Source organism: Macaca fascicularis, chromosome 2, assembly GCF_037993035.2.
Source record: "Macaca fascicularis isolate 582-1 chromosome 2, T2T-MFA8v1.1".
NCBI classification, from domain to species: domain Eukaryota; kingdom Metazoa; phylum Chordata; class Mammalia; order Primates; family Cercopithecidae; genus Macaca; species Macaca fascicularis.
This window is the reverse complement of record NC_088376.1, coordinates 158,441,279-158,455,614: the sequence shown is the minus strand read 5'-3', so window position 1 is coordinate 158,455,614 and position 14,336 is coordinate 158,441,279. Positions and strand designations below refer to the sequence as shown.

At 47.4% G+C, this 14,336-nt stretch overlaps 1 protein-coding gene across 1 annotated transcript in view; it reads right to left on the bottom strand.

Moving 5' to 3' along the window:
- ITGB5 (integrin subunit beta 5) overlaps positions 1 to 14,336 on the bottom strand; it is a 122,070-nt gene that overhangs the window by 19,526 nt on the left and 88,208 nt on the right. Inside the window, exon 10 of the mRNA XM_005547933.5 lies at positions 12,652 to 13,081. Within this exon, the coding sequence (XP_005547990.1) occupies positions 12,652 to 13,081 (430 nt within the window). The remainder of the gene's footprint in view (positions 1 to 12,651; positions 13,082 to 14,336) is intronic.

The following is a 14,336-nucleotide window of genomic DNA, read 5'->3' as shown; positions in this document are numbered from 1 at the left end:
TAGACAACTGTTTTAAGGATGTGGTTGTGGGCTGGGCGTGGTGGCTCACGGCTGTAATCCCAGCACTTTGGGAGGCCGAGGTGGGTGGCTCACCTGAGGTCAGGAGTTTGAGACCAGCCTGACCAACATGGTAAAACCCCGTCTTTACTAAAAATACAAAAATTAGCTGGGTGTGGTGGCGGATGCCTGTAATCCCAGCTAGTCAGGAGGCTGAGGGCAGGAGAATTGCTTGAACCCAGGAGGCGGAGGAGGTTGCAGTGAGCTGAGATTGCACCACTGCACTCTAGCCTGGGCGACAAGAGTGAAACTCAGTTTCAAAAACAAGAAAAAAGAAAAAAAAGAAGACTGTGATCATGAATACGGAGGAAAAAGGAGCTCACAGTGAGCGTGGCGCAGGCTGATGGCAGGGTTTTTATTGTCTGTTCTTTTATTTTCCTTTTTATTTTATTTTTTAAATACTTTAAGATTAAACAGGCTGGGCGTGGTGGCTCACGCCTGTAATCCCGGCACTCTGAAAGGTTGAGGTGGGTGAATCACTTGAGGTCAGGAGTTCGAGACAAACCTGGGCAACATGACAAAACCCTGTCTCTACTGAAAATACAAAAATTAGCCTGGCATGGTGGTGGGCGCCTGTAATCCCAGCTACTCCAGAGGCTGAGACATGATAATTGCTTGAACCCCGGAGGTGGAGGTTGCAATGGGCCAAGATTGCACCACAGCACTCCACCCTGGGCAACAGAGTGAGACGCCGTCTCAAAAAAAAAAAAAAAAAAGAGAGAGAGATTAAACAGACCTGAGCATGTTCAAAAGCTGACCAGAGACTTAGTTAAGAGACGTAGGTACAGAATCACTTAGCACACTGATGGACTTGTTTGTTTGCTGGTCTACCTCATCTCATTAGCCTACAAACCCACACACAATCAAAGCCTGTGTTTTATGTTTCTGTGCCCCACGCCTAGCATGGTGTCAGGCGTGTAGAAGATGCTCAGAACATGCTGTTGGTTGGCTGTGGTTGACAACATCACCAGGACAAACCTCAAACCCTGGGGGAAGACATCCAATGCTGGACATAAGAAAAGGAACAGAAGTATTATTGATACCTGAAGAACTTAAATGTGATCCTTGAGATATTTCAGATTCTTAACAAATGTCCAAGAAACCCAGAGACTTCAGAGTAACATAAGAAGAAGACGATTAAGAATTCTCTTTCCTCTGGCAGAACATGGTTGTGGTCACACTGAAATCGCAGCCTTGCATCTCCCACTGTTCTTGCACATTGTTTGGATTTCGCCAGCAAAAGGCTCTTTAGAGATACAAACTATGACGCATCCTTAGTCTCAGGGACAGCTGCTCCTCTGTCCATGGCATATTGTTAACAAACCAGCCCCATCAGTCAGCTGATGGTCTTTCCCCACAGGCAGTGCCCTGACAAGCCCCTCACCCTTTGTCCTTCATCGGCTAGACCACGTGGGGCATTCTGTAACTGAGTAGCAAAATACCACTACTATAAAAAAAATAAGGTGATGGTGCTTTAAACCAAGGTTCTCCAAACCTCAACATTAACTTTCTGAGATGATGGAACTGGCTGGAAAGCTAAGACTCCACTGTAAAAAGCAACAGAACCGTCTCAAAGTCTATCTTTGCCTTTCTAGTCTTAGCCACCGGATTTCTCAATGCTGATGCCAGCTGGGTACAGTGGCTTACACCTGTAATCCCAGCAGTTTGGGAGGCTGACGTGGGAGGATCCCTTGAGTCAGGAGTTGTAGACCAGCCTGGGCAACATAGTGAGATCCCATCTCTACAAAAAAATTAAAAATTAGCCAGGCATGGTGGCACATGCCTGTAGTCCCAGCTACTTGGAAGGCTGAGGTAGGAAGACTGCTTGAGCCCAGGAGTTCAAGCCTGCAATGAGCTGTGATTCACATGCCAGTCTAGGAGAGACAGTGAGATTCTATCTCAAACAACAACAACAACAACAACAAAAAAGCCAAAATCAATGCGGATGCCCAGCTGCCATGTCACAGGGAGATTAAGGCAGTGGAGGAAAGATGGAAAAATCCTGTGTTCTTTAATGAACTCACCTTTCCAGTTTCAAAGAAGTCTAAAACCAGCTGAGTGAAATCAACCATAGTCCTCTTCTAGGACCCCGAGAATGCTGATTCAGAAAGAAAAACAGAAGGCTGTAGCCAAAAGAAACAGAGGTACTTCAGGTCAACACCTTGGGTTTGGCTTAACCTGCCCAATCTGCCTGGCAGGCACTTCTGGGGAAATGCCAAGCACATCTGGAAAGTGTGAACTCGCCACCCTCTTGGTCACTGCAACAGGATGCGAGGGTTACTATTTTCAAACTGGAAACTGTCATGGTGTTGTGGTTGGTTAACAGTTCCCATATTCCACCCCAGGCTGGCCACTGTTCAGAGACTAGCTGCATTCTCAAAGGACGGAGGTGGTTTGGAACGTCCCATGTGCAGGCCACACTGAAGCCTGGCTGCCGGGACCCTAGTCAAGCCATGAGACGGCAGGGAAGCAGCTGCTCGGCAGAAGAGCAGCCCCCTAGGGTTAGGGGAGGTAGACTTGTGTTTGTTTTTTGTTTGTTTGGGTCAAGACTTTTGGCCCAAAATTTCAGTGGGGAGTGTGGCCCACATGCCAGTCTTCTCAGCCTTAGTCTCCCACATGGGCAGGGTGAGTGACAGCACACCAATCTCCTGGCACAGTAATAACAACAAGTAAATGAGATCATTCATGTCAAGGGCGTTTTATAAATTAGAAGAAACTGACAAAGGTGCACTTGTAGGTTCAGCATCATCAATAACAACAGCCAGATACCCACTGAATACTAAGAGGAGCTCTGTGTCTTTCATCAAATTATAGTCACGAAACGATGAGCACCTCAGCCAGTTGCTTGGTCCACGTGTGTCTTTCAGGCCTGGTTCGCTGTGTCTGACATATCCTTACATAATGCAGAGAAACTCACTTAGGGAAACGGGCTAAATATTGCCTAAAATTTTGACAGAAATAAAGAATGCTTATAAGGTAGGACTTGGAAAATGTAGGCTAAGTGCCAGGGTGGTGGGAAGGGTCTTAAGCTAATCAAAAAAAGTAAATTTAGGTAGAAATGAGCTAATTGTTTACCTGCAAAAGGCAGTGCAAGGTTCTCCCTGTCTGACTCTATAATCAAAAATCACAAGAAGCCCTAGTTCAGATTCTGGGCCTCAATTTTCCCCAATGTAAACGGTGGAAGCAGGCAATGCACTGTAGACACATCATGTGTGACAGGCTCTGCTAGGAAAGGCATGAGATTAAAAAAAAAAAAAAAATCCTCCTAGTTAGGGCTTGCTCATGATGAGTGCAAAATACTAATAAATGAGCCTGTTTGTTTCCAAGGAAATGATCTCAATATAGTGAAAAGGCCATTAAAATACATTCTCAGCTGGGTGCGTTGGCTCACATCTGTAATCCCAACACTTTGGAAGGCTGAGAAGGGAGGACTGCTTCAGCCCAGGAGTTAGAGGCTGCAGTGGGCTATTCAGTGTACCACTGCACTCCAGTCTAGTCAACAGGGCAAGACACTGTCTCTTTTAAAAAAAAAAAAAAGATTATCCTTGTGTTTTTATAGTTTTGCCTATTGCTAAAGGCCAACTTCACGATGTCAAATAACATACCAACCTGGGTTTCATATTTCTTTAGCTTAGGGACATCTGGACTCACCTGATAGACTTTGGGGGTGGTGGCTATGGGGTGGAGTGACAGCAGCTTCCCTCCTCTGGGTCAGAGAGCAACAGTCAGAGCCCAGGAAGGTGCCCTGGAAAGAGGAAGAAAACCTTCGAGCAGATCAGACTCGGAGCAACTTCCAGACTCAAGGGAGCTTTTGGATCTGGGTGGAGCTCTTAGGTCAGTGTTCTGAGCGTGACAGACACTCCCCAAAGATCAACATAGCTCCATCCAGACCTGCCCCACCTCACCAGAGGCACTGAGCAGCAGAAGCCAATAAATAACCAACTATGTTGAAGGATCTAAAACCAAGACCAAACTCAAAGTGTCAGCTCAATCCCTAAGAAATGGAATGAAAGGATCCTTAAGAATAACCATTTCAGCCACCAGAGGTCTCTCACAGTTTTAAATTTAAACATGGAAAAATTTCCAACATGTTATCCTATAATATCAAAAGGCTAATACCCACACCTCAAGCCTACATGACTAAGATCTTATCTTTGGCATTCTTACGTCTTCCTAGTATTTTCCTTTGCTTTTTAAATGTCATTATTTCCTTCACAACCAAAACCTCATGACCTTAAGCACCAGGACCGAAGTTCAAAGGCACACATAGAATCCTTGCCACAGCGTTCTGTTTGCAAACTTTTCTTCCTAAGTAGAGGGAGGTGGACAGTGAGGGGAGGCCCAATGCTTAGATTTTCAGAATCACAGGTGAATTGTTGCTTAAGATGTTTCTAGACACAGGATCTGAGTGGTAAGTAAAAGCAGTGAAAAAACTCCATTTACTGAGCTAAGCTCAGAGCACCGAGAAGGCAGGTTCTCAAAATGCTTCCCAACACTCTGTTTTTTGTCTTTCAAGATCTCAAACAAGTCTGAATGGTAAAGGTAGAAGCATAAGATGATTCATGTTCCCATTCTTCATTTCCAGAAAGTTTCAAGAGAAGAGGCGGAAAATTCCAGGGGCAATAAAAATTTAGAAATTAATTCAAGACTGAAACTCCAGCTGTATATCCCTGGCAGCCAGTACAACACTTGGCTTATGAAGAATGCTCAATGAACTTTTGTTGAATGAGATGAATGCGGCAACCTGCCTAACACAAAATGACCTTCAATGAGAGATTGTTGTTTCTATATTTGTAGCTGCATTGTCTCAGATCAGATACTTATTAAGCTCTGGTTTTTCCAAAGCTCTGGTTTCTCCAACCACAAGCTGCAAGAGGCTGGCTGACTCCAGAGATGAGCAGCCCAGATGGCTCATGTGACTGGTTTAAAAGATGCATTATTTCATTATAGGATCACAAGCCCTACATTTTGGTACCTTTTTGCCTTTCAACTTGAGTAGTGGCTAGAAACAGATGGAATTCTTTTTTCTTTTTTTGAGATAGGATCTCACTCTGTTGCCCAAGCTGGAGTGCAGTGGTGTGATCTCTGCTCACTACAACCTCCTCCACCTGCTGGGCTCCAGCGATCCTCCTACCTCAGCCTTCCAAGTAGCTGAGACCACAGGCACATGCCTGGATAATTTTTTGTAGAGACAGGGTCTTGCTATGTTACCCAGGCTGGTCTTGAATTCCTGAGCTCAAGCAATCCACCCACCACCTTGGCCTCCCAAAGTGCTAGGGTTACAGGTGTGAGCCACTGCATCCAGCCCCCGGGGAGAACAATGCACTCAGTGCCCCTGGTGGTAGGGCCCCTGCAAGGAGCTTTATAGACACTGTCCTGTTGGTTCCTCACAACTCCCTTCTGGGGTAGGTTTTTCCTCCTTATTTGATAAATAAAAAAATCTAGGTTTGCTGCATTCCCGCATTCCAAAGCCATTTCCTTTCCATTATATAAGGAGGCCTCCAAAGGCTTTTGAAGTATTCCTGGGCAGGGGACAAGGAGAAACATCTCTGTGCTGGTTACTGACATGGTTTCTGGCAGCTCTGCCTGTGTTATCATTGCCTAAGGAACATGCATTGTCCTTAGCCACCCTGTATGTAGTATCCTGCAGAAGTATTACTACCACTCACAGGTGTCTCATTCCTTATGATGACAGTTATTGAAGAATCCTGTCACAAATTCTGTTCTCAGAGCCACCTGTTCCAAAATGGAACGGGACTCTCCTGGCCCTTACGGTCATGTACATATTTAGGATTTTTATGATATTAGGTGAGAGAAATTGCTATATTGGTTTCTGAAGCTCTGCCTGGGGGCTTCCTTTGGGAGAGAGGGGTCCTTTCTCTGGAAGATACATTTTGCATCCTTGTATTTGCTAGAAGCATCTGGGTAAACATCAAACTGAGCAGAGATTAATGTATGTGGAAAAACCTGAAGAACTTCTAGGTGCTCCTACCAGGGGCACACAGTGGTGGTGATCCTGCCAAGAGGTCCCTTTCCTGGAGATTAAATATGTCCAATCTAGGTTCATTCAAAAGGTGCTTTTAGCTCAGGCCTGTAATTCCAGCACTTTGGGATGCTGAGGTGGGAGGATCCCTTGAGCCCAGGAGTTCGAGACCAGCCTGGGCAACATAGGGAGACCCTGTCTCTACTGTAAAACAAATAAACAAACAAAAGGTACTTTTGGAGAACTCTGTCTTAGAGGTCACCTTCAAGACAGTCATGTGACAAGCCATTTGTGAAATATGCCAATTGCAATGACAGAGATATAGCAGTAACCTGGGCCCCCAGGACAGCTGCCAGGCTACTGATTCTGAGTGTGAAAATTATATTACTAAAGAAAACAATATAAATATGGGGAGAAACACTTTTAAAACTGTATCTGGATAACTGTTGCCATGGCAGGTGTTTTGTTTGGCAAGAGTCAAGAAGCCTAGGATGTGGTCTTAATCTCAGGAGTGGCTTTAACTAGACAGGTTAACAGAACAGCCTTTAACTAGACAGGGTTAACAGAACTTTGCTAAATCGGCCGGGAACTGTTAGCCCAGATCCAGGACCCATGCTTGGATGCTGGTCCCGACCCACTAGGAATGATGCTACTAGTACCAGGCTTCTTGTTCTTCTTCTTCTTTTTTTTTTCTTAATATTTGGGAGAGAACAGAGGATGCCCCTTGACTTCTAGTTGTCTGCCACATAATAATAAAAGATTCTTGCTCAAACTTTGGGTAAAATAAAGGTGAGATGCATATATGAGACCTTACTCAGAGGTGCTTTTGAGATCTTAAAGCTACGAGACCAAAAGGCCTCTGTTCAAAATTCTACACCCTATTTGATTTAAATTTCCTCATTATGTGGAACCCAAGAAGGAGGCTGACCATTAGCTAATGATTCAGTGTACTCCAGTGCAGTCATTTTAAGCGTAGAGAAGGCTGAAAGCATCTGGGTTGAAACTGACCTCCGGCAGTGTACCACAAGGGAGTAGCTCAAATCCCAGAAAATACACTGTTTGGACACAGAAACCAACAAAGAAACTGAAAGTTTGAGCAAGAATCTTTTATTACACGAAAAACAACTGAACAGAACATGTCCTGCTTCTCATATTCTATGGGTCAATACTTTACGAGACTCAAAAGAAAACAAATCCTCAAGATGGTCCCAGGAAGCTCCCCTCAAACACACAGAAACAGTTTGTGGACAGAACCATTCTCTAAGTCAAGCTGCCTCTAGAAACCAAGACATAAGAGCCCCAAGCTCACACACATTCCCATGACAATGTGTCACAAAAGTAATAACAGAGTTGTTCAATTGCTTCCAGACCTTAGTCGGATTTGTTCACTGCTCATTTTGATGACGGATAACATATTGCAAACCTGGAATCTCTTGCACTTTCCCCCCAGCCCTGTCTTGGTAGGGGCAAGGACTGTAAGCCTCCTATTGATAAGAGAGTCCAGTGAAGTGGAAGGAGTTTCTCTGGGGTGACCCTACCTACTCTGGTCCTGGCTCTGCCTCAGCCACTTCTTCAAGTGCACCCCTCAACCCCACTCTGAAGACAGACCACAACCACACGATTTCCTTCCAAGACAGGCTGCAGGGAAGAGGGGGTGTAAAACTGTGAGAGAATGCTGAAGTCAGCTGCTTGGGAGTCTCTGAGTCAGCACCTTCAAGAGCAGAGTGGTGGCTGGGAAACAGGCTTCTCCGCCACAACAACTCCAGATGCAGCCGTGACCCAAGAGCTCAAAACCAACGCACGCAGTTCTGGAGTGTGAGCCTCATGCTGACCACAGGTGCCAAGGACCCAGGGACTGGAATTCCTTACCCATCCATTCACAGCCCCTCCTGAGCTATAAGGTTTGAGAGACAAGGGCTGGTGCTATAACACTGTGCAAGAAGCTGCTGCATGCACATATGTTATCAAGTCGTGCCTGGAGCTGGACTCAGTCTAAGTCTTTCCCAAAATTGTCAAACAACAATGACCTCACTCCAGAAACTATTTTCTCCGGAAAGACTTGGATAGCGTCACGTTTCAACTAGTTGCTGCTTTCAAAGTGAAGAGGTGGAGGAGGTTAGTTGGGGCTGCAATGGAAAGACACTCAAAATGTTCTCATCAACGATTTACTAAAGTAATTTAAATTCAAGTGCTCCTTAGGATATAATATTATAGGAAAAAAAGCATGATACAAAATTGTATGAGGCCATAAACACACATACACTAACTTAGAAGAAAGTTTAGAAGGAAACAAACTAATCTCTTAAAATAAGAGTGATGAAATTGTGGATGATTTTAAAATTTCTTACTACTGCTCAGAATATTCTTGACCTAAGGCTAATCCCCCAACTCTCTGGCAAGGTCTTGACTGAGCACACAGCCTCAGAAGTGATGCACACGAAACAGCCTGGGTGAAAAGAGGTCTGGTTTCCCAGATGGTCCAAATTACTCCTGGTCACCAAGAAGATGGACAGCACCAACTGGCCACACATCCATCAACTTCCTTGTATTTTTCAAGTTTTCTTTAATGATTGTCTATGGCTTTTCCGGTGGGGAAGAAAAAAAGACATTCCATTCTGCAACCTCAGGGAAGTTAGTGACTTGAGGCATCGTTGATCTGGGAGCCTCAAGGGCTTGGCAAACCTCTGGTTTCTCTACCCCATGATGTGAGCATTTCCCAATCCCGCAGGATTGTATGGGGTGAAGGGAAGAGAAAGAGATAGAGCACCAGGGGTTTTTGGATATGAAGTCTGGCAGAATTCTGTAATGCAGGATTAACTCAGGACTGTGGGTTCTGATGATTGAGTAAAAAAAGCTGCATGTTCACTCAGCTGTGGAATATTCCTGTTTCCAAAATGACCAGTTTTCCCCCACTGAGGGCCTCTCATACCTCATCTCCCACTTGCCCTGTCTCCCAGGCTGTGTACTCAGAGAAAGCCCAGTCTCAGCGAGACAGAGGAGGCATCTAACATCCACTGGGTCCTGTTCCCTACTGAGCACCAGGCCAGGGCCTTCATCTCTGTCTTCTCCTTCAATTCTCAAAATAATGCAGAAACAAGTGGTGTTGGCCCATCTTAGCAGACAGGAAAAGCCAAAGTCCAAGACAACCAAGGCCACAGCCTGATGAACTGTGGAGACGAACCGTGCACACAGCATCTGACTCAGACGCCCTTGCTCTCAGGCTGCATGGACACATGCAGGCTTCTAGGGTGAAGACATACCAGAGGGTTATTTCAGGCTCCTGAAGGGGAAGGAGGGACGACTTCTGTCATGTTTGCTAATATTTCTTTAAAAGAAAAGCTGCTAAAAAGCCTGCCAGGCTGCTTAGAACTTTTACTGTGGCTACTAAGAGGAATGGAAACTCCATTCCACCACCCCGGAATTTTTCAGGCAAAGCCTGGGGACTGTCTGGGAGAAGGCGGGGCCCTCCTGCACACCAGGCAGCAGGTGCGGCCCCCCCCAGAGTGGTGTGGCACTGACTCATAGAGGAGCCGGCATTGGGTGTGTCTTCCTTTTGTGCCAGGCAATGTGCTGGGTGCTTCACGCACATCTCTTATTCCTCATAACAACTCTGTGCCCAAGTCACACCAGCAGATACGGTATGATGGGACTTAGGCCCAGGCCTCCCGCTATTGAGCCCAAACTTTTTCTTTTTTTTTTTTTTTTTTTCCCCGAGACGGAGTCTCGCTCTCTCGCCCAGGCTGGAGTGCAGTGGCCGGATCTCAGCTCACTGCAAGCTCTACCTCCCGGGTTTACGCCATTCTCCTGCCTCAGCCTCCCGAGTAGCTGGGACTACAGGCACCCGCCACTTCGCCCGGCTAGTTTTTTGTATTTTTTAGTAGAGACGGGGTTTCACCGTGTTAGCCAGGATGGTCTTGATCTCTTGACCTTGTGATCCGCCCGTCTCGGCCTCCCAAAGTGCTGGGATTACAGGCTTGAGCCACCGCGCCCGGCCTAGCCCAAACTTTTTCTAGTAACCAGATAGAACCATCCAGCTAAGACCAACCTATCATCACTTTGCTGGGGAAAGCGTTGATCCCTGTTGCATGCTTGGCATGTCGAATCCTGATTTTCCCACCTACTTTACTCTGCGATGACATTACTAAGTCCTGCACTTTCCAGGGCAACTCAAGTTTTAGACCTGCTGGTCCCATGACACCCATGGGTGTACTCACGCTTGTCTCATGGCAGTCTGCTCCAGGAAGCTTCCCTTGCTAACCCACGTCTGTGCAACCCTGCGTGGAGGTACAATTCTTCCTCCCATAGGACGGAGTATCTGCACATTCCTGGTTTGCTTCAGATACACCTTGTGCTTTCTTTCCCAGCTGAACCCTTAGTTCCTTTCAAATCCACCCATCCCAGTTGGAAGACCATTCTTAAGGAGGGAGCCCTAGAAACCACAGAATAAACGATGTGTAGAAGAAACCACAGCCCTGCCTAAAACTGTTTACTTACTACCTTTACAGGTCGCATGGTGTTGGATAAAATTTGAGATACAATTTTGAAGGATTTAATCAGAATGCAATACCAGAGTAGGAACTGCCAACTTGTCATTTAACTGGAATCAATGTAAAGTCCTGTGTTTAGATTCAGAAAATTAAGAGCTCCAACACAACGCACTAAAAAAGTACCTCTCCTTCTGAACCACAGTTCTAAAAAATAAAATAAATAAAAAGCCTCAAACTTTTGGTAGTGAAGTTAAAAACCAGCTCAAGAGTGTATTGTGACTGTTTAACAGAAAGAAAAGGTGGCCCGGGCACAGTGGCTCATGCCTGTAATCCCAGCACATTGGGAGGCCGAGGCCGGTGGATCACCTGAGTCAGGACTTCAAGACCAGCCTGGCCAACATGGCGAAACCCCATCTCTACCAAAAAAATAGAAAAAAATAGCTGGGGTGGTGGTGGGTGCTTGTAATCCCAGCTACTCAGGAGGCTGAGACAGGAGAATTGCTTGAACCCAGGAGGCACAGGTTGCAGTGTGCTGAGATTGCGCCACTGCACTCTAGCCTGGGCGACAAAGCGAGACTTCATCTCAAAACAAAGAAAAAGGAAGGAAGGAAGGAAGAGGAAAAGGAAAAGGAAAGGTGAATGTATTGTCAGGGTGCATCCACGGAAGTGGAATGTCCAAATCACAGGAAACAAATGCTCTGCTGAACCCTGGACCAAGCCCTCATTATCCAGCATGACAAGTAACACGCTCGATTCTGTGAAGCATGCTTCAAATGATAGCACCCTCAGACAAGGAAGAGACTTGCGGTGTCTAGCCTACATCAGAAGAGAGAACACAGAACCATAAAGAAGCTTTTAGATGTTTGACAGCTTGTGACGTGGAAGAGGGACTCTAGAATGGTAACCATTGGGTGGAAGCTATTGAGAAACAAGTTTCTCTTCAATATAAAGAGCAATTCTGGGCCAGGCACAGTGGCTCACGCCTGTAATCCCAGCACTTTGGGAGGCTGAGGTGGGTGGATCACTTGAGGTCAGGAGTTCAAGACCAGCCTGGCCAACATGGTGAAACCCTGTCTCTACTAAAAATACAAAAATTAGCCGGGTGTGGTGGCGGGCGCCTATAATCCCAGCTACTCGGGAGGCAGAGGTTGCAGTGAGTCGAGATCGTGCCACTGCACTCCAGCCCAGGCAACAGAGTGAGACTCCCTCTCAGAAAAAAAAAAAAAAAAAAAAAAAAAGGGGATTTCTGACAGGAAAAATAAGAGCCCCAGAGATGTCCACATCCTAATCCCTGGACCCTGTGACTGTGTGGCCTTACATGGTGAAAGGGACAGTGCAGGTGTGAGTAAGCTGAGGACCTGGGGATAGGGAGACCTTCCAGGGTTCGACTGAGGGTCCCTTGTAACCACGAGGGTCCATAGGAGAGGGAGAAGGATGTGACAACAGAAGCAGAGGTCAGAGTCAGAGAGATTAGAGGATGTTACTCTGCTGGTTTTGAAAATGGAAGAAGGAGCTGCAAGTCAAAGAATACAGGTGGCCTCTAGGAACTGGAAAAGGCCAGGACACAAACCCTCCCCTGGAGTTTCTAAGAGGTGTGCAGCCCTGCTGGCACCTTGATTCTAGCCAAATAAGATCCATTTCAGACTTCTGGCCTCCAGAACTGTAATGGATTAAATGTGTATCATTTTGAGCCAGCAGGTTTGTGGTGAGCTGTGGGAGCAGCAATAAGATATGAATCCATTGGCTAAGGGGCAGATGGCCACTACCAGCCCCAGTGAGCTCCCCATCCGAGGAGGCAATCAAGAAGAGGCTGACCATCTCCACCTGTCAGGAATGCTGTGCAGGCCAGTCCTGCATGAATTGGGAAGTAAGGTAGATGACCCACAGGCAGGCCCCTCGAACTCTGAGAGTCCGCAATTTATGGCAATGCCTTCTGCTTTTGTATTCTGCACACTGGTCCCCACCTCCTGCCTACGGGCAGCAAGGCTGGCCCACTGTCTTCTCCAAGGAGAGCCATGGTAGTGACACTTTCTACCACCACCGAGTAAAAGGCAGGCTTTGGGAGGGTGTCCTAACAGCATCTGGGCCTGGCTCAGAGCTAAAGCGCTTGCTGGGGACACTTACCTGAGCAGAGGACTCCCTTGTTCCTGGCACAGGAGAAGTTGTCGCACTCACAGAAAGGCCCGTAGATCTTCCCGAACTCACTCTCAAAGCAGGAGCACTGGTTGCAGCTGCACTCCCCGCGCCCACTGCACAGTGGCTTGCCCTCTGCCTCCCGGCACAGGTTCTGGTACACGCTGTGGTTCTCCCCATCCTGGCACTCACACCTGGTGCCCAGGTAGCCGGGGCTGCACTCACACAGGCCGCAGACATAGGTCCCGCTCCCGCTGCACCTGGCGCTGTTGGGTTCCAGCCCCACGCTGCAGCCGCACGTGCAGTTGTAGGTGACCCCCACCTCCAGGCTGTCCCGGAATCCCACCGGCCGCAGGGCAAACACGTGCTCTGTGTGTCTGCTGGGGCAGCTTCGGGCCTCCACTGACACCTCAAAAGATGCCTGGGCAGAAGAAAGAGAGGGGACGTCATGGCTGTGGCAAGTCAGGGTCTCCCATTCACTCAGGGGCAGGGCCGCTGATGAAGAGCAGCTGCGAACTCCAGCCCTCTCCATGCACACAGGTAGAACCACCGAGGTGGCCTGAGTAGGAAGAGACCTCAGAACCAGCAAGCTCCCACAATTCCTGGAGAACAGAATGTGCAGGTGGGCTCACATTTGACAGACGATTTTTTAAAGATTCATTATCTCTTTGTATCCTCATGACCCTGAGGAAATGGACCTCTGCAGAAAGATACAGGGCTTCCTTGAGTTCACACAGTTCTTGTTCTCCCTTTCTTTTCTCTTTTATCCTATCCTCTTCCCAGCCCCACTGCAGATGCCTCTTCTCTTCTCATTTAAAAAGTCATTCAGTGGACAAATATTTCCTGGGCACTGCCTCTGTGCCAGGCATGATGCTAGATGCAGGAGCATGGTGGCACTCTCACAGGGTGCTGGGTGAAGGGGACCCACCTGGCCCACCGTAGAGAGGGCTCCGTGCCTGCTGGCAAAGGGCTCAGCTGACTCCAGAGCTTGTTCTTCAGACACCCCCGAGCCCCCCGTGCCCCAATTCCTCCTCTGTGAGTGCTTGTCATAGCTGCATCTTTCACAATCCCCCCATGCCGTGACGTCTTAAAGACGAGTCGCCACTGATGAAATGCACTGTGCACATGGACAGACCTTTTCTTTTTAAACAGAATATATAAGGAAGTGTTTCTCATTCAGGAGCTTCTCACAGCTTGCCTTGGAAACAGGCTCAAGGTGGGCCTGGCTGGGTGGCAGATGGTGCGGGAGGGATGCCTGTCAGCTGCCCACAGGGCTGGGATGGAGGGAAAGCAAGGATGAGGCTTGGTCTGATTCAGGAACTAGAGCCTGACTCCCCCACCCTCTCCTCACCCCCCTGAGGAGAGCCATGTGAGGTTTGAATCACTCAGCAGGTCCCTCGGAGCAAGGCACTGTGGATTCTATGAAGACACACAGACAGGTGGCCTGTGCACCCTGATGAAATGCCGTTGTGAAGTTTTACTCAGGGGTGGGTTCTCCCTTACTCCCTAAACAGACAGAGGCCTGGCCCATCCCACAAACGGACTCACTGGATCTAGGTCCAAATGTCTTTATTTTTCAAAAGGCTCCTGAGATCATTCTGAAGCTCAGAATAGGTTAGAAGCCACTTTCAGCTATTACTATTCTTAATTCTATTATTTGGGTTGGAATAAAGCTT